This window comes from Lynx rufus, unplaced genomic scaffold (assembly GCF_022079265.1).
Source record: "Lynx rufus isolate CCGP_SWC_20201006 ecotype Redwood Valley unplaced genomic scaffold, mLynRuf1.p SCAF_4, whole genome shotgun sequence".
Taxonomy (NCBI): domain Eukaryota; kingdom Metazoa; phylum Chordata; class Mammalia; order Carnivora; family Felidae; genus Lynx; species Lynx rufus.
The window spans coordinates 20,780,534-20,805,532 of NW_025814856.1; the positions used below are offsets into that span (position 1 = coordinate 20,780,534).

The following is a 24,999-nucleotide window of genomic DNA, read 5'->3' on the forward strand; positions in this document are numbered from 1 at the left end:
TCTGGACAAGTCTGCTCAGCTCGAGTAGTATTTCATAAACAGTCTCACTTTTGACTATGCGTATATTCAAACACAAACATATCTTGCATTTCTACTCACTCTGCCACAGTAGGGTTAAAGCCCAAATCCCCACAGTTTCGGCATATTAATTAACCCAACCACCTTGCGGTATGACATAGCTGACCAGCTGGTAACAGAAACGGTCATTCTTTGCTCTTTGTCGACTCGGGGCCCTTAAAATTGATTTTGCTATAAATATTAAGTGAATAGAGAACTGGCATCCCCCGCAAACCAAAATCCATGTCTACCTCAACATAGACATCATTTATTCAGAAACACACGAATGCTATGGCGAGAGGGACTGGGTCCACCTCATAAATGGATTTTTTTTTTAAATACATTTTTTTTTTTCATGAAGCATTTTCCTAAAATCCATCTGCCCTCCGCCTGTCACCTTGGAGCAAATGGAATGCTGGGAGTCTGGACAGTACCTGCAGAGCCATGGCGATCTGAACAAACCACTCCACCACCTGACTCTCAGGCAGAAGCCGCCCCTTCTGTTCTTTGAGCTTTCGGTACAGATCACCTCCTTCGCAGAAGCCCATGACGATGTACAGCAGACCGTCCCCTCCCTCCCATGACTCCTTGTAGGTGACAATGTTAGGGTGCTTCAACTGAGACAGGAGCTGAGCTTCCTGTTCAGCAGCGCGCCGCTCTCGGCTAGAGGCGTTTCGGAGGTTCAGCTTTTTGATGACATACTACAGAGAAAACATATGATTTTACAGTGTGCATATAAGCATACAGTTTTATAGGTTTAAGAGTATTTAAGGGTTCTCCTGAATGTCCTCAAAACCAACCTCCCGGAGCCTATCAGATAACCTATTCATTTTGTTATTCACAAAGCGCAAAATTGGGAAAAAGATTTGCTATCACTTACTAATACTTTCAACAGGTTGGACTTATAGCAGACTGGAGGGTCACAAAAAATTTATACTTCCCATCTGCATTTTATAATTTCATTAATGGATAAAAGAGGAGTCCATGTGAACATACAACTGGATCAATCGTAAAATCCGTGATAGAGATTCCTTAACCTCTAAGTTTCCCCTACAAAAGTATATAATATATGGCTTGAAAATACAGCTGCAGACAGAATGGGTCCACAGATTACATTAGATAATCAAAGGGATCCATGGCCTAATAAGGTTAAAAATCACTGATTCTCAACATTAAAAATTATTCCCATCAAAAAAAAAAATCAGGATCCTCTGACACCTAATGCATTGCCCTTGACCAATTCATTATTCAACAAACACATATATAAATGTGCTTTGTAAAACATAAACTGCTGCTCACATGTGAGGGGCTGTTATTACAACCAATACCCCATTCTCCACTCAAAAAAAAAAAATCCAATGACCTCCCCCACCTCCCCTATTTCTGAACAAATCTCTTATGCCTGAACTTGTGTTCCAGGCAGAGCTACCAGCACCTGACACCAGGCAGAATAGTCTAGAGGGCCTTATACTTGAAGGGACATCTCCTTTCAGCTTGCCTGGGGCACTGTCCCTATCCTGGTGTCATTATTAATAGCACCTCCCTTTAGTTTCAGAACTGTCCCAGTTTGTATGATACATTATATGGTCACCCTACTTATAAACCACTTTAAAGAACTGGCTCATTATCCTGAGGGTCAGGGGATAAAGTGCTTTAAAGAAAGGAGTGGCAACATTAGTGTTAAGTTTTAGAAGGATCACGGAGATGGCAATGAAAGTGATGGGTTCAAGAGTAAGCCATGTGGCAGGGAGGACCAGTGGAGGCCATGGCCACAACTCAGCTAAAGATAATGATGTCCTGGAATGGGGGAGGTGGGGGGCACCACTGGGTAGAGAACAGGCCTGCTGGCTTAGTGGGCAGGTGAATGGTGGCGGTGGTGTGTGTCAAGAATGACTTCTGGGTATGGCCAGCTTGGGCAACTGGATGGCAAGTGGTACTACTCACTAAAGTGGGGACCGTGAAAGGTTTGGCGGGAAGGTGATGAACTGAGTTTTAAGCGAGTCCAGTAGTCTCCAGGTCAGATGTATGGGGCCCTTCGTCCAAAGAGTAATCCTTGCCAGGCGCTGTATGAGATTCTAGGAATGAATGATCTCACGGAATTGTCAGAGTGGAGAGGGTGTGTAGATCAAGCACAACAATTAACACTATAAAGAACTACAGGAAGTTTGGGGCGCATATGACAGTACGGCCTGGCCTACTCTTGGTGGTATGGGGAGGTTTCGCTGAAGAAGGGACATCCGAAGTGAGTCTCCTTTAGACCTCTCCGCGCCTAGCCTTTGAACAGCGGCCTCGGCATACCGCTGCCTGCCCTCCACCCCTGCCGGGCCCCAACCCCGCCGACCTGCCTGCCGTCCCGCCGGTGCCTCACGAGCGTCACCTCCCCGTAGCTGCCCCTGCCCACGACCCGCAGGTAGCAGTAGGCGGCCAGGGGCATGTTCCCGGCGCCGGCCCAAAGCTGGGATGCGGCGGCAGCGGCGGCCAGGGTAGCGGGCCGCGGCGGGAGACCCCGCTCATGCCCGAGAAGCCGCGGTACTGGAGGCTGCGGAGACGGCCGGGCCCCGATGCGAGTACGGAAGCCGGGCCCACAGCGACGCCGCTGCCATAGCGATCCCAGCCGACGCAGCACCGCGCACGCTCCGGCGGCCCGGAAACATCCACCACAGAGCCGAAGCGCCAGGCAGCCAGAGCGGTTCCGCTATCCGGGAGGACCGCCATAGAGCCCAGGCTCAGGACGGCCAGAGCGACTCCTCTGGTCCTTGCGCGCGGACCTTGTGCTTGGGTTCCACCGCCGGGAACTTCCGGGTGCGAGCAACAATAAAAGCAGGGAAGTTTCCACCTACGTGATCTAAGTGCTTTGAAAGTATTGGTCCTTCTTTCTACAAATAATTTATCGACCGCCTACCGTGTGCCAGGCCGACAAAGTCCCTGTCCTCCTGAGATTCCCATTCTAATCGAGGATGACAGACTAGATTCTACAACTAACATTTGTTACGTTTGCTTTATCACACAATGGTTCAGGTATGCATCTAGCAATACATCTTATTTTTATGTATTTCAAAAGAAATTGAGGAGACCAGTACATTTCCCCCTAAACACTTAAGCTTGTGCATTAAGAAATGCAAAGAACTCTCATAACCATCCAAGCCACTGCACTGTGATTTGGCCAAATTCTGGCATGGTTTTTAACAGCTTGAGGTAGTGTCTGTAGGAGGACCCTCCTTAAAAGGCCCGTGTGTGAAAGTTCAAAGCTGCCAAAAGAATTTATCTATCGTTTGACACAACGGACACCTCCCTTCCCTTTCCTAGAGCATTTACCTAAAAGAGTTTACAATTGTGAATCTTTCTTATGTCCCTGTTAGATAGATACATGGGTATCTCCTGCAACCAAGAGCACCTTTCTCAAGGACCTATACTCCACCCCTTTGAAGTGTAAGGTTTGCCTACATCCAAGAACCAGTTTTTGCCCAGTTGGAGGCAATATCGCCCCTGTTGAGAATGGGTAATGTTAACAGAAATTCAACCCAGCAAATTTGAAGATCGAATTGACTCTATTAAGCAATTCGTGAATCAGGCAGCATCCTATATGGCAAGTAGAGAGATGCTCTAAGGAGTTGTTCAAAAGGGAAGGTTTTTACTTGAACTAAGGCAGGGCAAGGAAGTTATCTGAAAGAAAGGATTGTTTCAGGTCAGGACATAATTTTTTGTGAGGAAGGGAGTGGTGGGGTTTTTAATTATACAGATTATCTCACTTAGTGCTGATCAGGAAATTTCAGATTCACTGATAGAAGGTCACATTCTTGGGTTTGGTTGAAACTGTAATTAATTCTTGGTTTGCTCTTGGGGGCAGTGGAGGGGGCAAATGACTCCATCTGGGGCTTGTTGTCTCTTTTTTAATAATACTATTACCCCCAGAAAGTTAATTTATTATTTTCCCCAGTTAATCCCCACTTCCCCATTAGAGCCAAGTACATTAGCTCCTTTAATCCTTATATCAACCCTATGAGGCTGATACTTTTATCATCTTCATTTTACAGTTAAGGAAATTGAATCTCTGGGAAGTTAAGAAACTCATGCTAATGGAGAGAATAAAATGGAGTCAACATTGCTAAGAGGATTATTTAAAATTGGGGCACCTGGCTGGCTCAGTTGGAAGAGCATGCAGCTGTTGATCTTGGGGTCATAGGTTGGTGCCCCACACTGGGTGTAGATATTACTTAAATAAATTTTTAAAAATAACTTAAACATTTTTAAAATAAATAAATAAATAAATAAATAAATAAAGGAACCAGGAGGAAATAAAAAAGGAACCAGGAATAAAAAAAATGGAACCAGGAGGATGTTGAGGATGTGGAGCCTATACATGTCTTCTGTCTCAAATTCTTGGAATTTTTGCTGAATTCAGCTAAAAGCCAAGGCAGCTGCTACATGTGAAAATGGACATAAATGGACTTTCTGCCTAACACTAGCCCTAGCAAGCAATCACATATATGTTACTGTAACTATAGCTATACGCGCACGTTACATTTTGTTAAAAACAACTATGTATGTAAATCCTCTCTTCCTTCTTTAAAAACTCTTAATTCCTTTGTGTCTCCAGAGCATGCTTTCAATTTCAATGGAATCTCTGTCTCCTGGATTGCAATCCGTAAAGCCCCAAATAAACACACATATTTTATTTTGTAGCTTGCAACTTTCTCTTTCATTGGTCTATACTCAAAACAACAGGCTGATGGCTTGCTCGCTCCTAAAACCCCTGTAGTTACTTGGTCACACCTGCCCTTGAGAAAGCTTCCTGGAAAATGACTCGGATTCCCTAGATGCCTTTCTTAGTCTTCTTCCATCCATCTTCCCCTTTGCCCCTCTGGTGAATCCTCTCCTTTCTTGGTTTCTAGAACTTTCCTGGTTCTCCTGTCTACTCTTGTTCTCTTTTGACTTCTCATGATCCCCTCAGGTTTGAGGCTCCCCCAGGGTTCTCTACTCTTCTCTCTGCCTTTTACCTTCTCCAACTTGCTCTTCATCAAATCTATCATTCACTCTACAGACATTTAGTATGAGCCTTCATGGTGCAAGACTAGTGCCCTGCCCTGGAGGCACGAAGGGAACAAGACAGACAAAGCCCTGCCCCTGTGGGACTTAGGGTTGAAGAGAGAGATACTTGCCAACTGAGGTCAGTGCCATACTGAAAGGTCACCAGGCCCAGGCTGCCCATCCAGGGGAGGTTGTCCCAAGCAATCATTGCTTGAACTGAAGTTTGAAGGAAAAAAATTTTCAGGCAAAGGGAGCACCATATGCTAAGGTCCAGTGGACTTATTTTGTGACTTCACCTCCTTGCTGCAGTGGGAACTCTCTGAGCATTGGGCCAGCCCTGCCTGCTTCGAGACTCCAAACCCAGCAGTTGATGTGGGGATGGCACACAGTAGATATGAGTGGATGAAATGGGGGCTGATGAATGAACAAGTGAAAAAGCACCCGCCTACACAGTCTGGGAAAAAGTCTCTATGATTGAAGCTGAAAGACCCTGGGGGCCCATGGCTGGGTGAGATGGAGGGGTCAGCAGGGGCCAGACCACTCAGGACACAGAAGTGTATACGATGAGGACAGGTCTCAAGCAGATCCACATTTTTAAATGATGACTCTAGTTGCTGCCAGAGAGTAGACTGTAGGAGTAGAGTGGAAATGGGGGGCAGGGGGCAGCCATGTAGGTGAGAGATGAGGGTGGCTTGGACTTGGTGGTGACTGGGGACTTGGAAAGAAGTAAATGGATTAGAAAGATAGAGAGTCTGAGGTGAGGGATGAGGGGTGGGGAGTCTAGGGAAGGAAGCCAGCCAGAATACCACCCAGCTCTCTGGCTTGGATGCCTGGATGGATGGCGGTGGCCTTCACTGGGGTGGACAACAAGAGAGGAAGACCAGGCTTGGTGGTGGAATACAGGAGGGGGAAAGAAAGTCATGAGTTCAGGTGGAGGGGCTCTGAGCAAATCAGGCAGGCAGTTGGCTGTGTGGGTGGAGCTCAGAGCAGGTCTGAGGTGTCCTGTGTCCTATGTGTCATCCCTTTGCACCAGCAGCACAAACCCCCTCTCAAGCCCCCAGGCTCACTCCTCAGCAACCTCACCTGCTTTCCGTCCACCCATCTCCCACCTTCCACATCCACAGGGTGAGTCAACCTATCCTCTTCTTCTGTAACATGGGGAGAATCACAGCATCCATCATCCTCGGTACATGAGATAGGACACAAATGCTGAGAAGCGGGCCAGGTGCTAGTCGCTGTTCTCCTTCCCTTCCGGCCACATAAATGTATTTCTCAAACCTTCTAGGGACCAAGCTTGGTGCTGATCATCTCCCAACAGTCCAGTCTTGATCTCACCACACCCCTGTGTAGAATATCTGTGGGGTTTTCCAAAAAGACTGGCCACTTCCAGGCCAGGCTGGTCCCAAACCACTTCTCAGCCTCCTTCCCTGCCTTCTTCATCAGGTCCTGCTTCCATCGGGTAGACAACTGCACCTCTCCCAAGCACGCATCACACCTACCCATCTACTTTCCCTCCCTCTCCTTTCTCCTTCCCCTGCCCAAGGGCTGCCCTGCTTCCCAGGCACCTCCTCTAGGAGCCTTCCCCGAAGCCTATGGGAGTGAGCTGCACCACTTCCAGATCACTCCAGCCCCTTCGTGCTCCTCTTAGGTTCTGACACTCGCTGGGCTTCCTTTGAGTCATCAGGCTCCTTTTCCCAACACATCAGCTCACTGAACACCTCGAGGCACCTGAGTTCATCACTGTGGCGTGCTGGTGCCTGGCACCGTGCCCAACCCACCGTGGGGCTCGTTTGATACAGGTGCAGGAAGTCAACACAGCCTCCAATGCAGTTTCATGTTGATCCACCTCATCTCCCACAAAGGCCAGAAAACAGGCCAGAAGGTCATTCTGGCCTGGGGATGATAAGCCTTTTCCCAGAATCTGCTCTGTGAGACAAAGTCCGAGACAAGCAAACAGAGATCAAAGTGGCCTCTGGGCCCCCTCACCTTATCAGGGTCATAGCAGCCAGCACATCCCACCCAGGGCCATGGAGTGGATTGACCGGGGCCACATCTACCTTGCGTGCTGTGGCTTGTGGGAGACGCCGAGGGTTTGGTCATAAAAATTAAGAAATTGAAGGTCCAGGGGTGCCTGGGTGGGTCAGTCGGTTGAACATCCGGCTTGGGCTCAGGTCATGATCTCACAGTTCGTGGGTTCGAGCCCCACATCGGGCTCTGTGCTGACAGCTCAGAGCCTGGAGCCTATTTCAAATTCTGTGTCTCCCTCTCTCTCTGCTCCTCCCCTGCTGCTCGTGCTCTGTCTCTCTCTCTCTCTCAAAAATAAATAAGCAGTAAAAAAAAATTAAAAAAAAAAAAAAAGAAATTGAAGGTCCAAAACTGTCCCTGGGGTTTTCAACTCTACTTCTCCTTTCTTCCTAATAATGCAGAGGGCATTTCTGTCATTATGTGATAGTCTTGGGCTTTGGAGTCTGAAAGATCTGGGTTTGAATACCTGTCTGTCGCCTGCTGCAGGACCAATGTCCCAGGGGCAGGGCCACCATGAGGATAAAATAAGAGGATAAAAGGCTCAGATCAAAAGGCATACTCAGTCCTCCATCATGAACACATAGTATTTACCTTCATCTCCCCTCACCTGCCAGGGGGAGGAACGGTGAGGCTTCCTTCTGCTCCTCTTTCCAAATCTGGACGAGAAGGTCCAGAGGAATGAAGCAACTGTCCTAAAGCATGGGCCCCCCACTACACATCCCCAGGACTGCCCAGCTTGCCTCTGGCAGGACGGACGCTAGGGTTGGCGCTGTTGGAGACGTGGGCGTGGACAGACAGCGTCTACACTGCACCATCTGCCACCCGGGCCAGAGTGTGACTGTGCAAAGTTTGTTTAGTTAAAGAATTTTGAAAGTAACCCCTAACACAGTTCAGAAGTCCACTTTTAACTGTGGCTTCTTGATGCGGGTCGCCATGTCGCTGGTGTCGCCTGAGCCAGACCCAGGATGAGATGAGCGCGCGGGGTCTTTGCCACTCGTGGCAGCAGAGCGCAGCTCTGTAGGAAGGACATGGTCTGAGTCTGGTCGGGAGTTCACGCGGCCGGGGATCCCCCCAAGGAGAAAGACTTCACTGCCAAATGTTGATCCCTCCAAGTTATAATATTTGCCTTCGCCTTGTCTAATGTTTAATCCATGTTTATCCGGCACCTTATTGATTAACGGTCTGAGGGAAGTGACAGGGCAGCAGGAGCCTTGAGACCATGGACGGCACCATGGGGCTGCGGGTGCTACTGTGCGTGTGCCTGGCCTCGCTCCTCATCCTGCAGGCCATGCCCACTCAGGCTTCACCCCCAGGCAGGCCCAAAGTCAGCAAGGTATGTGGGTAAACCCTCAGGCCAGAAACAGGCCGCTGGGCCACAGTGGGCCTGGGAGGGACACAAGACCCTTACCCCGGGGGCCAGGGCCACCCCACCCAGCTCCACCACCACTGACTGGAGAGGTGATGTCCCAGCAGCTAAGGGGAGGTGAGGCCAAGGAGCGGAGGACACAAGTAGTGCCCCGTTCCCACCCCTTCGCAGAGAGGCTATGGGCCCCCGCACATTCCCACTCACACTTGTCCCGGTTTTGTTTTACAGAAGCAACAGACTGTGGACACAGTGAGTGAGAGTCCCTGCAAAGGGGTCTGTGGTGGGGCCATACCGCAGCCTGTTTTCCCTCGTGCTTCAGGGGGCACCCTGGGCAGAGGGACTCCATTTCCCAGAAATGGGGCCTTCCACGCCCCACTGCGGGGTCTCTGGCAGAGAGGACAGAAGGGTCTTCCCAGGAGATCTGGTCTGTTCTCTGGGCACCCGGCTCCTGTGCTGGGTGTCGAGCCCCTGCACAACACGGGAGGCCTCTCACTGGCTCAGGGCCCCCACCCCCCATCACAGCCACAGCCCCTCACATCTCACTCTAGAGTGTCGACGGCGTGACCATCCGGAGTTTGAAAGTCAACTGCAAAGTCACCTCTCGCTTCGCCCACTACGTTATCACCAGCCAAGTGGTCAACAATGCCGATGAAGCCAAGGAAGTGGCCTTCGATGTGGAAATCCCCAAGACGGCCTTCATCAGTGACTTTGCCATGTGCGTGCCCTGGCTGACTCCCACACCCGAGCTGTCCATTCAACAGCCCCAGCCCCAAACCATGGCTCAGGGTGGCCAGATGGTGCAGACCATCTCCTCTGTCCCAAAGGGCCACAGGCCAGCTCCGGCACTGAGGGGATGAGCAATCCCCTTTAGGTCTGTTCTGGGCTCCCATCTTGGAGGGCGACGTGGAGCCTCTGACGGTATGTCTTCAGCATAGGGCCCAGGGAGCAAAAGCAGGCACCCGAGGCTTCCTGTTGGATTCTGTCGCTGTGGCTGTTCACCTCACTGCCGTGGGGCCTCTGAACAACTCTGCAGGCAGTGGGAGGAGGCAGGAGATGCCTCCCATGACAGGGCCTTCTCAGGGTCTAGGCCAGGAGCACCTCCAAGCCGCAGGACTGAGTGGGTGGGGGCGGGGGCGCCCCCCCCCCCCCTGAGGGCTTCTTCCTCCCTACAGCACAGCAGATGGAAAAGCATTCATTGGGGACATAAAGGACAAAGTGACTGCGTGGAAGCAGTACCGGAAAGCGGCCGTCTCAGGAGAGAATGCCGGCCTTGTCAGGTGAGTGTGGCCTTGCTGCCCCAACCTCTGGTGCTGTCCTCCCCAGCCTTGGGCGAGAACAGCCCCAGGCTGACGGGAAGTGAGCAAACTGCCCAAACCTAGATGCTGGCACAGGTGCACTGGACAAGGCTGGCGTTGACCCGCCCACCTTCCCAGACCAGCCTCTGAGAGAAGGGGCCCTGTCCTTGAGCCCTGACCCTGGCCAGCCAGCTAAGACAAGGGTGAAGGGCAAGGAAACCTGGGAGCAGCATGAATGTAAGAGAAGTTGATTCTAGGGCCATGCTTTAGGTGACAAGAACCCACATGTCACTCACCATTTGTCTGTGTGTCGTGGCTGCTGGTGGTATGTGCAGGGCCTCGGGGAGAACGATGGAACAATTCACCATCCACCTCACCATCGGTCCCCGGAGCAAGGCCACCTTCCGGCTGACCTACGAGGAGGTGCTGAAGCGAAGACTTACACAGTACAACATTGACATCAAAGTCAAGCCCAAGCAGCTGGTGCACAATTTTGAGGTAGATTGCGGGTGGCTGTATGCAGGGGAGCCATATCGGGGCAGGGCTCCCGACTCTCTGTCGCCATGGTTCTGAGGACTGGCTCTGGGCCCACCGTGTGCCATCCCAGGCCTGAGCACACAGGAAAGGGACTGACTCCTTGGGCGGGTTCTAGTGGGTTCTTCATGGGCAGGGAGCTACCTGAACCCTCCAGTCTCCTCTTCCTCTCTGAGCCTCAGCTTGCTCATCTGTTAAATGGGGCTTCCTGTGTGTCCCAGAGTTGCCACAAGGATCACGACAGATGTTAAATATCCAGGTAGTCGGTAGGCTAGGAAGTCCCGGGAAGACCGAGAGGCTGTGACTGTCACTGGCACCTCAGTGGCGGCCGAGTTGAGGGACCCAGGCATGCACACCTTCATTTGGCCAATATTTCTGGAGTGCGTACAACATGCCAGGCCCTGTGCTGAGGGCTGGGTGGGTGTGGCACACAGTAGGTGGCCAGGACATGGGTTGGCTCTTGGCTGAGACTTGATGGTGGCCTGAATGGGAGCCTGGCTGCTTCAATGATGCAGATCGACGTGGACATCTTTGAGCCCCAGGGAATCAGCAAGCTGGATGCCCAGGCGTCCTTCCTCCCCAAGGAACTGGCAAGCCAACTCATCAAGAAATCCTTCTCGGGAAAAAAGGTGTGTGGGCTGGCTGGGGGTGGTGGTGGGCCCCCGGGACTTCTCAGGCTGGTCCAACCCCTCACGAAGTGTCCAGGCTTGGCCCGGGAACCAGGCAGGGGCTGCAAGCTACCCTAGGGGTGAGGAAGGTAGGTGTTGTGTGGTTGGTATCCCAGAGAACTCGGCACTCCTGGTTCTCAGAGCGACTTAGCCAAATCCTGATGCTGAGGCTGGGGAAGGCGTCCCCTCAGCAGGGGCAAGCCCTGGTTGCATGGTCTGGGGTGAGCTGCTGATTTGCTTGAGCCTCGGTTTCCTCTTTGCCCGTGCCGCATGCATGGGTAAAGCATTCAGGGAAGCACAGGGCACATGAGGAAATCCCAGATGCTGTTGTAGTTAGGGGTCCAAGCTCCAGGCCTCTAGGAAACAGAACTAATTTGGGAAGGCCTTTGGGCTACCCCGCCACTTACCCCTTGTCACTCACTTCCCATTTGCAGGAATCCCCAAAGTCTCCTGCTTGCCCCTTCCCAGGTCCTGGAGGGGTGTGGCATCTGGGTGGGTGACACCCAGCCTTCTAACTTGCCCTCAACTGGAGCCAGGAACAAGCCCTTTAGTCCCCGCCTACCTTTGGTAGTGACCCCACAATAATTCACATAAAGGGAATGTTTCTTACGGTTTTGGAGGGGTTCTTTTTTAAACAAAATATGATACCCCAGAGTGTTACCCAACATGCTTCCTTTTAGTAGGAGACCAAGAAGTGGGTCTGTGTCTTCCTAACAATCCATTTCAAGTTTTGTGGGGGCTTTTTGATAAGTATATCTTACTTCTATAACAAACAAACAAAAAGTAAAAATTAAAAAGTATTTTAAGAAAAAATGGAAAGTTACAAAAGTATAGAAAAGTATTGAGTGAAAACCATCCCTAATTTCCCCAAGCACCAACACAAAGTCAAACCAGACCTTAGCCTCTGCCCTGTGTCCTTCCTCCCAGCTTCTGCTCTTTGTCTACCTGGTGGCGGGGGGGGGGGGGGGGAGGTGGTCCTGTTTTCCAGCACAGTATTATAGTCTTGCTTTTGTACTCCACAGTTTGCATTAACTAATGTCTCTCTACTGCTATTATCTTGTACCCAAAGTGGTGATGCTTATTGTAGAAAAGCCCAATGATTCAGAAGCGTATAAGCAAAGAAACAGATCTTCTCTCCTACCACCTTATAGGTGTGTGCTCCCAGCAGCTGGGTGGAGGGCCCACCAGATTCATTTCTATGTCCATGCAACACACACACACACACACACACACACACACACACACACCCCTTATGTTGCGTTTGTGAACACCCTGGCGGCTGCTGCACAAGCCAGTAATGCCTCACACCCTCTGTGGTTCCAGGGTCATGTGCTTTTCCGCCCTACTGTGGGTCAGCAGCAATCCTGCCCCACGTGCACTACATCCTTGATGAATGGAGACTTCAAGGTGACCTATGATGTCAATCGAGACAAACTCTGTGACCTCCTGGTGAGCCTGAAGCTTCTGGCCTGAGACTCAGAGGGCAGGCACAGATGCTTGTGACAGGGGCCTCACTTGTTCCTTTGTATTGTAGGTTGCCAATAACCACTTTGCCCACTTCTTTGCCCCCCAAAACCTGACGAACCTGAACAAGAACTTGGTTTTTGTGATTGACATTAGCACCTCTATGGAAGGCCAGAAAGTGAAGCAGGTAAACTGTGGCTTTAAACAGTTCACCCAGCAGAGGCTTCTTCAGCCTTGGCATGCACCCCATGGCGTTGTTGCCAGGGTCTGGGTTTGGGATTCCTGCTCCCAGTCGGAGGTGGGCGATCTGACAGGAAATCCCCCCCCTCACCGCCCACCCCCCCCCCCCCAGGGCGGGCTCTGGCATCAGCCACTTCCTTGCTGTGCAACTGTGGCAAGTGCATTCACTTCTCCTCAGTAGCAAAATGAGAATGATAGAAATGCCCACGAGGTCATGAATCCGGCCATGGGGGCGCTTGGAAGATGATAGCTGTCTGCTGAATGTGCCAGGGACAAGCATGGCTGTCCACGACGAGGAGTCTCGCAGCAGGGCACAGCCCACTGAGTGCCCTGCCCATGGTGCAGTGAGACCATGGCTGAGTGTCAGAAACTGAGCCCCCTGTGGTCCTCTTTCTTGATCCTGCCCCGTTCGAGCTCCTGGTCCTTTCCTCTTCCCATGCTACCTCCCTTGTCTTCTCCATCCCCTCATCCACCCCCAGGGGTCCATAGGACACTCGTCTTCCGGTGCCACCTGGTTGGCCTGTCCATCCCTCCCACTTGTCCGCTGTGTACCTCTGCCCTGTGGATCTCTCAAAGGGGCATCTGGAGTTGACAGGAGGCACTCTCTAGGGGCCATGTCCCTCTGATGACTGTCCTGTCCTTCCAGACCAAGGAGGCACTCCTTAAAATCCTGGGGGACATGCGGCCAGGGGACTATTTCGACCTGGTCCTCTTTGGGTCTGAAGTGCAGTCATGGAGGGGCTCGTTGGTGCCGGCATCTGCTGCCAATGTGCGAGCGGCTCAAGACTTTGTGCGGCACTTCCACCTGGCTGGGGGTAAGGGCAGGGGTCTTGGGCCACCTTGGTGTCACTTCTGTCCCCTTGGAATGAGGTCATACACTGGCCTACTTTCCTTCCTTTGCAGCCACAAACCTGAATGGAGGTTTGCTCCGGGGAATTGAGATCTTGAACCAAGCTCATGGGAGCATCCCAGAACTCAGCAACCATGCCTCAGTTCTCATCATGTTGACAGATGGGGAGCCCACAGAGGGTAAGCACCTCAAGGGCTGTGTTGGGAGGCGGCGATCTCTTTGTGACTGAAGGCGTTCGAGCTGAGCTTGGAAACCCAACCACTGGAGGTGCTATTGGGGGGCAGAAAGGCTCCAGGCAAAATCAAACCCTAGTCTAAAGACAGAGTTCAGAATGTAATGTCTGCAGGAGAGAGAAGGCATACTTCTATGCTGAGCTGGGAAACTGGGGAAGTACGTACAGGACCCAAGGTTGCACAGACCCCAGGACGATAGGCAGGATTCCTAGGTTGAATTTAACGAACTATGTATTCAGCACCAACTGTGTGCCAAGCATAGTGCTAGGGACCAAGAAGAGATACCAAGAGAACAAGATTTGTCTCTGTGCTTAAGGAGCACAGGGTTCACTGGGGGAGGCTGACCAAGGAACAGAAGCTGTGCTGAGGGCCCTGAAAGAACAAGGTGCCAGGAGGCTGCAGGACTGCAGATAAGGAGCATCTGGCCCAGGCAGGGTCCCAGGAAGCCTTCTGGAGGAGGTGACCCATAAGCTTGGGCTGGAAGGAGGAGAGGAGGAGCAGGAAGGGATCCCTGGCAGAGGGAGAAGCTTGAGGGGAAAAAAAAAAAGTGTGTGATGGCGGGGCCTGCCTAAGAACAACATGTGCAGAATAGGTGAAACTAGGTTTGGGAAGGTCAGTGTGGTCTCACGGGCCATGGCAATGACGCATGGGAGGGTTTAGAGAAGAATGTGGTCTGCTTATGATAGGTCCATATAGTTGGGCAAGTCTTTGAGAGGCTGTTAGGATCTGTTATAGTCGTTGGGAGCCAGTGGGAGACACTGCCTCAAGAGGCTGGTGGGGACTGGAGATGGGGGGGGGGTTCTGAGATAGGAGGCTTGGCCCCCAGGGAGTGTGCCCCAAAGGTCCATTGTGCCCTACATGCCTGTGTTTGGTATCCTGTCACTGCCTGGGTATGTGGCTGCAGGGGTGACAGACCGTTCCCAAATCCTCAAGAACGTCCGCAACGCCATTGGGGGCAGGTTCCCACTCTATAACTTGGGCTTTGGCCACAACGTGGACTGGAACTTCCTGGAGATCATGTCCATGGAGAACAACGGACGGGCTCAGAGAATTTACGAGGACCACGACGCCACCCAGCAGCTGCAGGTCTCCTCCTACCCCCTCTGCCCCCCAACATACCACCAATGGAATGCCATGGGGGAGCCCGGTCTTAGCAGCCTTTCGCCCATCCATCCAGAGAAGCAGATAAAATTCTGGAATGTGGTTGGAATCAGCTGCATGACCTCAAACCAATTACTTAACCCCTATGAACCTGCAATTCCATCTATAAAATGGGGGTCCCAATACTCTACTTTGTGAGTGAGTCTCCCCATTGGGTGCCCCAGGTGACCCACCAGCTCTGAGGCTGTGCTCCCCCGCCCCACCCCTGCAGGGTTTCTACGACCAGGTAGCGAACCCCCTACTGGTGGATGTGGAGTTGCTCTATCCCCAGGACACCGTCTCAGCTCTGACCCAGCACCGCCATAAACAGTACTACGAAGGCTCGGAGATCATGGTGGCCGGGCGCATCGCTGACCACAAATCGAGCAGTTTCAAAGCTGATGTGCTGGCCCGTGGGGTAAACACTGGGGCTGCAGAGGGTGGAGAGGTCAGGCAGCACCCAGAGGCTCCAAATCCACACTCGTTCTCCAACCGTCCCGGCTGTCCCCAGGCTTCTCTTTCCCCAGAGCAGTGCCCCCACCTCTGCACCATGCCACACATACCCCAGGCCAGAACATTCCTCCACGCAGGCATCCAGGGGATGGGCTGGGATGGAACCGACATAGCCTTGATTATTTGTAGTCCCTTGGCCCAAAACGGATCACCTGTTATTCCTTACATCGTTCTCCGCAAAGGCATGAGAGAGCAAGAGGCCAGCCTCTTCCGTTTCACTTGACAATCTTTTCCTGAACACCCAGATTGGCGCCACGGTGCAAGTGCATGTGTGCGTGTGCATGCTGTGGGGGGTCACAGGTGTGTGAGACATGGACCCTGTCCTGCTGGGGGTGGCTTCAAGCCCTGCTGTGTGGTCAAGCGTTCAGAACGGGGGCTTTGGGTGAGGAAAGCTGCACCGGACCCCGGCTCCGCCCTGACCGGCTGGGTGACCTTGAGCAAATGGGTCCAGCTCTCCAGGCCTCAGTTTCTTTTTCTGTACCGTGGGGTGATACTGCCCTGGAGAGTTGTGTGGATTAAGTGAAATTATCTATGTAATATGCTTGCGCGGTGCCTGGGGCACAGGATTCCCTCAGGAAGTGAAGTCCCACTATCGTAGCTGGGGACAGAACAGCATTTGCAGGTGGGGCCGCGGTGGGCATTTGAAGGAGGGGACATGGTGGAAACGGCTAGATGGTGGAAGTAGCTGGATGCTTGCTGGCACGTCCCAGAGAGAGTAACTTCAGGAGGCCAGGGTCTGGTCCTCCCATTCCTGGGGCCCCCAGGGCCGAGGCCCCACTGGCTCACTGACGGTGCTCAGCAAGCATGTGCGGGATGAAGGGATGAGCGAGCGTTAGGACCGCAGCTAGGGGAAGGGCAGTGCTGAGAAAGAATCGCAGAGCCCGGATGTGGGGGGGGGGGCGGGATCTGGGCCCTCCGCCACCAGCCTGCGGTTGTGCCCTTCACGGCGCCCGGCCCCTCTCCCCGTGACCACCCTCAGGAGGGCCAAGAATTCAAGGCGACCTGCCTGGTGGATGAAGAGGAGATGAAGAAGCTGCTCCAGGAGCGGGGCCACGTGCTGGAGAACCACGTTGAACGGCTCTGGGCCTACCTCACCATCCAGGAGCTGCTGGCCAAGCGGTACGACCCCTGCGGCGGGGGTGGACACCAGGGCCTCTGGACCAGTGAGGTGAACGGAGAAGGGGTGCTTCTGGGCCTTCGAGGTTGGGAGCGGGTCAGGCTGACTGGCGTTCGGCTTCGCTCACTGAGTTCGTACCAACCAGTCAGTCGACAGCGTGGGCGGGACCCAGTTTGCCTCGGCTGAGCTGCCGGGCAGGGAGAGGCTGCCCTTTACTGAGGGGGCCGCTGCGTCCAGACACGCCTGGGCAATCCTCACAGCCTGCGGGGGAATTTCCTCATTATTCCCATTTCGCAGAGTAGCGAGCAGAGGCTCAGAGAAGTTAGACCGCTCCCCAGAATCTCCCCGCTGTTAAATTCTCTGCGTATTTCTGAGGCGCGTCCCCCAACCCTGCCGAATCGCCAGGTTTTCCAGGTGGGAGGGCTTTAAATCACGAGGCCCTTGAAGGCGGCCACGGAACAGGGGCACTGCAGGTGCCTGATTCGTGTTTGCTGAATGAGTGAGTGACCAAATGAGCAAAAGGGCCGGGGAGTTCAAGTCCGTTGTCATCCAGGCCATGGGGCTTGGAGCCGGTGTATGTCTTGTAGGATGAAGTTGGAGGGGAAGGAGAAGGCCACCGCGACGGCCAAGGCCCTGCAGATGTCGCTGGCCTACCAGTTTGTGACCCCACTGACCTCCATGACCATCAGAGGCATGACGGACGAGGATGGCCTGGAGCCCATCATTGACAAGCCCCCCGAGGGTAGGGGCGCTGCAAAGGGGGAGGCTGCGGGTCTGCGGAGGCTTCTGAGGGCCAAAAACTTCCTGGGTTTTGATTCTCTTCCCTTTCTCTCCCTTCCAGATTCTCTGCCCTTGGGTGAGTTTTTCAATCACGTTGGTTTCCAGGAGGGGCTCCTGGGGTCAGGCAAGCAGCTGGTGCCCCAGCCCCCAGGGGCGTATCCCCCTGGTCCGCATCCTCCAGCCTTTCACCACAAACCAGCAGTTGCCCCCTGCATGCCTGGGGAGCCCTTGTGCAGCCTCCTCCATCCGGGCCTCCATGTGAGCCTGTGTCTGCCCAGCGGCCAGGGTGGGGGTGCCCAGGGAGGCCTTCGAGCCCAGGCCTGCCTGGCCTTTGGGCCCCGGATGCCCTTGGGGAACGAGGCGTGTACCTTTCAGGTAGGGCGCTGAGGGTGATGCTGTCCTCTCTCGCTGTCCTCCACAGAGATGCTGGGACACAGAAAGAGTAAGTGGCGGCATCCCCCGGACATACATCTCTACCTCTCTCCTCCTTGTGCCGTTGTCCCTCAGGCGGTACGTTCAGTCCTGAGGGAAGCTCCTATTTGCCTGAGGAGGAAACAACAGCCGGTCTGAGGCTTCCTCACTGACTCTCCCTGGGATCCTCAGAACTGCCTCCTGACTGTCCCTGGCCTCCCCTTATGCCAGCAGCTCCATCGGACCCCCATGGAAGGAGGCAGACCGGGGGCAAGCACACCAGGAGGCATCAGGGGCTCGGGGTCGCTCCTGTGGCTTCAGGCCGGCCACCTGGGTGGAGGGGTCTGGGGAAAGGAGCCAGCAGCCCCAGGGAAGCGGGGTGCCGTCCTCCTAACTGCCATTCATTCCCCGCCAGCGTTCATGCTGTCGGCCTTGCACCCTTCCCCGACTCAATCCAGCTCCAACATCCAGCAGTTGCCAAACCGAGTGACTGGTGGTGAGTCCTGGGGAGGGTCTGGGGGACACCCCTGCCTTGCTCCTGGCCGGCCCTAGCCCACCTTCCAGGTGCCCAATCTAACAGACTCCATGCTATGCCCCCAGTGGACACTGACCCCCACTTCCTCATCCACGTGCCCCAGAAGGAGGATACCCTGTGCTTCAATATCGATGAGGAGCCCGGTGTGGTCCTGAGCCTGGTGCAGGACCCTGACACAGGTATGGGTGACTTCACTGATTCTGCCAGACAGCGTGGGGCCTGGACTCCTCGGCCCTCAGTGTATAGCTGCAGACAGGACAGTGGCAGTGGCCGCCACTTCCCACAGCCCGTGCCCCAGCATCATCTGGCGGGACTCAACCTGCCTCCTTCCCTCCCATCCACCTGCCCTAGATGGCACCTGCTTCGTGGACATGTGACCGGTGGGGGCACACAGGACCCTATGCTTAGAAGGGTCCACGCTTGATTTAATACTCTGCTGTAACTGTTTTGAAATTCTTAATGCTTTTTGAACAAAGGGCCCTTCACTTCCATTTTGTACCAAGTTCTGCAAGTTACATAGTGATCCTGCCCTGCGTTCAGCCTCTGAGGGGGCCTCTGAGTCCATCCCCTGGCAGTGCTCTGGGGTGGGAATGACTCCCTGTCTCTTGGCCACTCTCTCTCCCTCCCTCCCAGGCCATCTGCAAGGGTTCATTGAGTACCTCCTGGGGGCCATGGGTTTAGTAGGTCCCTACTCTTGTGGAGTTTAGGGAAGGGAGACAAACAGGCAAGCAAATTCTCTGATGACAGCCTCAGAGCATGAGGCATGATGTGGTGGTAGTGAGGATGATGAGGGGGCTTTGGGGCTGCTCAGGTCATAGGAGGCCTCTGTGACCTGCTTCTGTGTCAGGGGTTAGAGCCACAGAGAAGGAGCAGGCCCAAGTCCTGCAAGGCGTCTTTCATGGCCTGGATGTGAGGGCTCAGTGACAGGTAGTGTGGCGGGGGGGGGGGCGCAGAGTGGTGCTGTGTGGCCTCCACCAATCCTGAAAACCCCTCAGGAGGTGAGCCCCTCAAAGCTGGTGTGGGATGGGTGGGGTGTGGGTGTCTCCTGGGGGGAGGTGCGGCATGAGCACAGGCAGGCTGGTGGGGGTCTGGCGAGAGCAGACCCCTCCCTGACCTGGACGGCCCCTCACCCCGCTGCAGGCTTCTCAGTGAATGGGCAGCTCATTGGCAACAAGGCCAGGAGCCCCGGGCAGCATGAGGGCACGTACTTCGGGCGGCTGGGGATCGCCAACCCCGCAACGGACTTTCATCTGGAAGTGACTCCCCAGAACATTACGCTGAACCCCGGCTTGGGTGGCCCCGTGTTCTCCTGGGGAGACCAGGCTTCACTGCGGCAGCATGAGTAACCAGGCTGGGGCCGGGGGCTGGGTGGGGAGGCAAGGGCAAGGGTGGTTAGGGACAGGCACGAAGCCCCAGAGCCAGCTCAGCTGCCTGAGCTTGCCGGGCCCTGGTCACCTGCGCCATGGCAGTGAATGACATCCATGTGGCTTCCCTGGGAGCTGGGCAGACATGTGGGACCCTGAGGACCACCCCACCCATTTCCCTCGGTTCCTAGACATGTGCTCCAGGCCCGAATGCCTGCGGGTCTGGGCTCCCAGGCTCCCTCGCCCTACAGTCCATCCCATCTCCACCAAGCAAAGCCGACTCACCTCCCCGGCCCAGGGCAAAGGCTACCCATTCCCTGAAACTCCAGAGTGCTCTTTCAGCACCTGTGTTAGCACGCCTTGCCTTGTGTTTGTTCCTTCCTTCACTCATTCACTCAGCAAACTCTGCTGAGCATCAGAGCCTGACGCCAGACAGAGAGCTATAGAAAGAGGTGGGCAGAGTCCAGGTGGAGGACACAGATGATGAGTGGTGGTCAAAGTACACAGACTTTGATATTGGACAGGCTGGAGTTTAAGTCCTGGCTTTACCGCTTTCCAGCTGTGTGACCTTGGGCAAGTTACTTAACCTCTTTGAGCCTCACAGGATCACAGTGAGAACTGAATGATGCAGTTTGTAGGGAGGGCTTGGCACAGGGTCTAGCACACTGTAGGGGCCCCATACACAATAGCAACATGTGAGAAGGTAACACCCACCATCTGGGAGTGAGGGTGAGGAGCTCATGAGAGCTGGGTCCAAGAGGACGAGGGTGACCGAATGGAGAAAGGTGTAATGTGGCTGCATCTGCCCTCACGGCCACCTGGCCCTGCAGGGTGGTAGTGACCATCAACAGGAAGAGGAACCTGGTGGTGTCTGTGGAGGACGGGGGCACTTTTGAGGTCGTCTTGCACCGGGTGTGGAAGGGGAGTGCCATTCACCAGGACTTCCTGGGCTTCTACGTGCTGGACAGTCACCGGATGTCGGCACGGACACACGGGCTGCTGGGTACGACCTGCTAGGCAGGCAGAGCTGTGGGGTGTGCTGTGGAAGCCAGCGGGCTCGCCATGGGTCAGACTTGCCTCTGGGCACCGAACACACTTCCCTCCAACTTGGCCATCAAGACTCAAAGGTCCAAAGAGGGCTTGTCCTGGGGAAGGTCTTGTCCCTCAGAAAGGTGATCACACACAAGGTGAAACTCAGGCTTAAGTGGACCTGGGGGCGAGCAGGAGATGTCCGACTAGCAGGAAGGTCCAAACAGACCGAGCTCCCCAAGACCTCCTGGGTGTGATGGGTCACTGGCCACACCGCTTCCCCTGGTGGCCTTCCTGCAGACCCTGCTCTCTGTGGGCACCTCCCTCTCAACCCTCTCTCCCCAGCCACGTTCCTTCGGAGTTGGTCTAAAAGAGGCAGGAGGTACAACCACCTGCCAGTAGGTGCTTCTCTGGAGCAGGTGAACTAAAGGAGGCTTTCAATGCCAAAATGTATCAGAAATAGTCATGCCCTTAAGAAAAAACACCCAGGCGACCCTAATCCTCCAGTGAGCACCTGCTGAGTGCAAGGCCCCTCAATGGTCACTGCTGCTTCCAATGTATCTTTCCAGGACAATTCTTCCACCCCTTTGATTTTGAAGTGTCTGACCCCCACCCGGGCTCCGACCCCACAAAGACAGATGCCACAATGGTGGTGAAGAGCCGGCAGCTGACCGTCACAAGGTGGGTGGGTGGCTCTCCCAGCATCTCTGCCCTTGGCATTCCTGTGGTTGGTCAGGGCCTTCCTCGTGGTGTCACACAGATGGAGTGGGCTTCCTGGAGGGGGTGTAGCCCTGCTGAGTCCAAAAGGTAACCCCAGCTGATTTGTATCTCCCCAGGGGCTTGCAAAAAGACTACAGCAAGGACCCCCGGCATGGGGCTGAGGTGACCTGCTGGTTCGTCCACAACAATGGGGCTGGGCTGATCGATGGCGTTCACACTGACTATATTGTCCCTGACATCTTCTGAGCCCCCAGCCAACACACCTGTCCTTTCTTGGGCTCACGGCAGAGGAGCACAGCATCCTGACCCACTGCCCAGGACACATCTTGCTGTCCAAGCTGATCCACTGTGTCAAAGCACCCGTGACTTCCATTAAAGAGAAGCTATGTCCAGTCCAGGCCGGCTGCTTTCTGGGAGGGAGGGCGATGGGGAGGCAATCCAAGATGCTGCCGCCAGGAAGGACTCAGGGGTCATAGCAGACCTGGAGGCCGGGAGGAAACCCATGCCAACTTTGCCCCCACCCCACCTTGTTTGCTGCAGCTGCCAGACCCTATGCTCTCTGAGCATCTGGAGTGTCCCCTGCACACAGCTATCCCTACAGGTCCAAGGCCCAAAGGACACTGTGGCAGCCTATATAGGCACTGTTCTAAGTGCCTTCATTGAATTAACTAAATGTATGCTCCCAACAGTCTTAGGGGGGATACTGTTTTACCCATTTATAGCTGAGGAAACTGAGGTTAGGTAACTTGTCCCAAGTCACTCATGAATGGCCCAACTGGGATTTGAACCCATACTGTCTGGTGCCAGCATCTGTGTGCTTAAGCACCCCCCTGTGAATACTCCTGTCAGGCTGGGCAGCTGATGGCCGCAGCCCACTGAGATTGGGTTCTAGATATTCCAGAGCATCGCTTAAAATGAACATAAGAAAGGCACAAACCATATATGGACTTGGGGTCCCTAGGTGGTCCTGCCGAGAGCTGGATGCTGCACCCCTGGGCACAGGGCCTCCCCCTCAGCTCGACTCTGCAGCTGTGGCTTTGCAACGCCTTACACTGGGGATAGTTCCCAAAGGCAGGGATAGCCAGTCCCCAGAAGCTGTGATTCCAGGGAGCCAGTGACGGCAGCCCGCTGGCTCCTCATGCTGACACCTGGAATGATCTTTTCAGGGCTCCTTCCCTTGGCTTCACCTTGGGGCCCAGTTAAAGTTCAATGTCACAGGGTGCAAGGAGATGAGCCTATACTATACCTTGGGGAGCTTCTGGCCCTCTGGGTGATGGACGTTTCTTTTCCAAAGATTTCTACTTTTTCTCTGCTGGCTTCTGTCCAGTTCCCACTGCAGTGGAGGCCCTTGAAGACCCAGAGCAATAACACAAATCTGGGGGTGCCTGGGTGGCTCAGTTGGTTAAGCATCTGGCTTCAGCTCAGATCATGGTCTCACAGCTTGTGGGTTCCAGCCCCATGTTGGGCTCTGTGCCGACAGTTTGGAGCCTGGAGCCTGCCTCGGATTCTGTGTCTCCCTCTCTCTGCCCCTCCTCTGCTCACGAGCTGTCGCTTTCTCCTTCAAAAACAAACAGACATTTAAAAAATGGTTTTAAAGTAACACAGATGCTGAGATCCAGGGCTGCCCCAGGCCCAGGGAACATAGAGCCCTCCCTCAGTGGCAGGTAGTGGGGGGTGGGGGCGGGTGGCCAACAGAGTTTCAGGGACCAACCGCCATCTGCAGCATCCTGGGCTTCTCAAGGGAGAGCCATGGGCTCCCAAATGACCGGCCGCCCGAAGCAAGGCTCTCCTGTGGAGTGGAAAAGGGGGAGCCCAAAGATCTCTTAGATTCCGTCTAATTCTCAAGTCTGCATGGTGACTCTGGGTCCCTCCAAGACCCCAGCTGTCCCTCTGGTGCCTGTTGAGCAGCTTCCGAAGTCCTACTTTGAGTTGTCCCTCCCACAAAAGTCTAAGTAACTGGGGAGGAGGTGGTACCTAGAGGAAAGGCTGGGGAGGCTCCACAGGCAGCTGCGGGGCCACAAGGAGCCACCGGACACTGCTGTGAGGACAACAGTTCTGCCACAGCCCCCATCGCCTGGCAGTCAGCGACCATGGGCGCTGAGAATGACCACATGGACGAGATGTCCTGGGAGCCAGGAACCTTGGGGCCAGGCTGCAGCGCAGCTCTGAGAGGGGTCTTGGCTCTGCTCCTGGGGGTCAGCACTGAGCTCGGCACCAGCCGGCAGTGGGGGTGTGTAAGGATTCCAGAAGCCTGGGGAGCACAAGCACCCCAGCTGGCCTCCTCCACAGGTGGTGACCCTCTCAGTGGCTGCTTCATCTGGTCCAACGTCATCTTGCTGACTTGGCAACTGTCATTGCTTCTGTGGCTCATGCCACTTCCAGCCACTAGTCCAATTTTTCCTCATGGCTTCTGCTGCCTCATGGAGTCTTCTTTCTGCCTTCTCGCCCTTTCTCTGCTCCTGGCAGTCAACTCTCTCTGTATAACTCACGGTTGGGTGTGGAGCTTTCATCCAAGGCCATGGTATGTCATAAATTAGCTGCCTTGTGCCCAGGCAGCCTCATCAACACCATTCAGTGGTGGCCCCGTGGGAGAGTCACGGGGTCACTTTGCTCAGAAGAGTATGTGTATGGCAGGCACATGGTGGCCACTCTGGAAGGTCTGGGAGCTGGCAGGGTCTTGGCATGACCCAGGGTGGGCCTGGGCTCTTCCTCTGAGGGTCCCATTGTCCTGGAGACCAGAGCTCCAGCCTCACTGGAGACTCTTAGGGGAATGATTCTCCAGGAGGCGAGGGCAGCTGAGTCCCTGGCCATCCCCCAGGAACACAGGGATGAATGTGACATGGCCTGGCCCTCCAGGAGCTCGGACTCTAGAGTCTAGAGGACTCTAGGGTGATTAGACCCAAACATACAAGCCTCAACAAAAGGTGAAATGGAGCAGACCCTCAGGGGCTGGGAGCCTGGAGCAGAGCTGTGTGGGGTCAGCTAGGGGACAAAACAGGAAGACTTCTGGGACGGGACATCAGGCTGGCAGGGCGAGAGGTGCAAGTGCAGAGACGGGGAGGGCATGCCAGTGGGAAGAGAGTAAGTTTGGAAAAGCAAGTTGGAGCTAGATCACAGCGAGCGCTGGCGCACAGGCCTGGGGTTTGTCCTTTCCCTGGGGCCGTGAGAACCCAAGAAGGGTAATGAACAAGGTGTTTGGCCATGGAGGTCTGAGCCTCACTGTGGCCGGCCTGGCTTTGCACCCTGGCTGCCTGGAGAAGGCTGGGAAGCTTCTGTCCAGGAGGTCAGACTCAAGGCCACGTCAGTGGTGCAGGTAATGGACAACAGGCAGCAGTGCTGAGATGCCATTGGCTATCTTTTTTTTTGTCTTTCCAAGATTTTATTTAAATTCAAGTTAGTTAACATGCAGTGTAGCATTGGTTTCAGGAGTAGAATTAAGTGATTCATCACTTACACATAACACCCAGTGCTCACCCCAGCAAGTGCTCTCCTTAATGCCCATCACCCATCTAGCCCGTCCCCCCACCCACCTCCGGCCCACAACCCTCAGTTTGTTCTCTGTAGTTAAGGGTCTCTTATGGTTTGCCTCCCTCTCCGTTTTTATCTTATAAAATTTTTCCTTCCCTCTTC

At 54.2% G+C, this 24,999-nt stretch overlaps 2 protein-coding genes across 5 annotated transcripts in view; one reads left to right on the forward strand and one right to left on the reverse strand.

Annotated features, from left to right (window-relative positions):
* The window catches only part of NEK4 (NIMA related kinase 4), a 51,692-nt gene extending 49,019 nt beyond the window's left edge, over positions 1-2,673 (reverse strand). For 2 of the 3 annotated variants that reach the window (XM_047096350.1, XM_047096351.1), the window contains exons 1-2: positions 2,399-2,673; positions 492-758 (exon numbers count right to left, since the gene is read on the reverse strand). In XM_047096350.1, the coding sequence (XP_046952306.1) occupies positions 492-758; positions 2,399-2,491 (360 nt within the window). In that variant the 5' untranslated portion in view covers positions 2,492-2,673. The remainder of the gene's footprint in view (positions 1-491; positions 759-2,398) is intronic. The other variant, XM_047096352.1, reaches the window with a different exon arrangement.
* Positions 2,674-8,329: 5,656 nt separating this feature from the next.
* ITIH1 (inter-alpha-trypsin inhibitor heavy chain 1) lies at positions 8,330-21,632 on the forward strand. Of its 2 annotated transcripts, XM_047096134.1 has the most exons (22): positions 8,330-8,443; positions 8,705-8,725; positions 9,025-9,191; positions 9,649-9,753; positions 10,107-10,269; positions 10,821-10,934; positions 12,297-12,422; positions 12,508-12,624; positions 13,324-13,492; positions 13,581-13,706; positions 14,665-14,846; positions 15,133-15,318; positions 16,393-16,532; positions 17,118-17,272; positions 17,372-17,386; positions 17,732-17,752; positions 18,137-18,217; positions 18,322-18,435; positions 19,397-19,598; positions 20,451-20,623; positions 21,219-21,330; positions 21,486-21,632. In XM_047096134.1, the coding sequence occupies exons 1-22, from the start codon at positions 8,330-8,332 to the stop codon at positions 21,613-21,615; spliced, it is 2,733 nt and encodes a 910-aa protein (XP_046952090.1). In that variant the 3' UTR covers positions 21,616-21,632. The 2 variants fall into 2 exon arrangements, with proteins under 2 accessions (XP_046952090.1, XP_046952091.1); XM_047096135.1 differs by lacking the exon at positions 8,705-8,725 and having other exon boundaries at positions 16,396-16,532.
* The last annotated feature ends 3,367 nt before the right edge of the window (positions 21,633-24,999 follow it).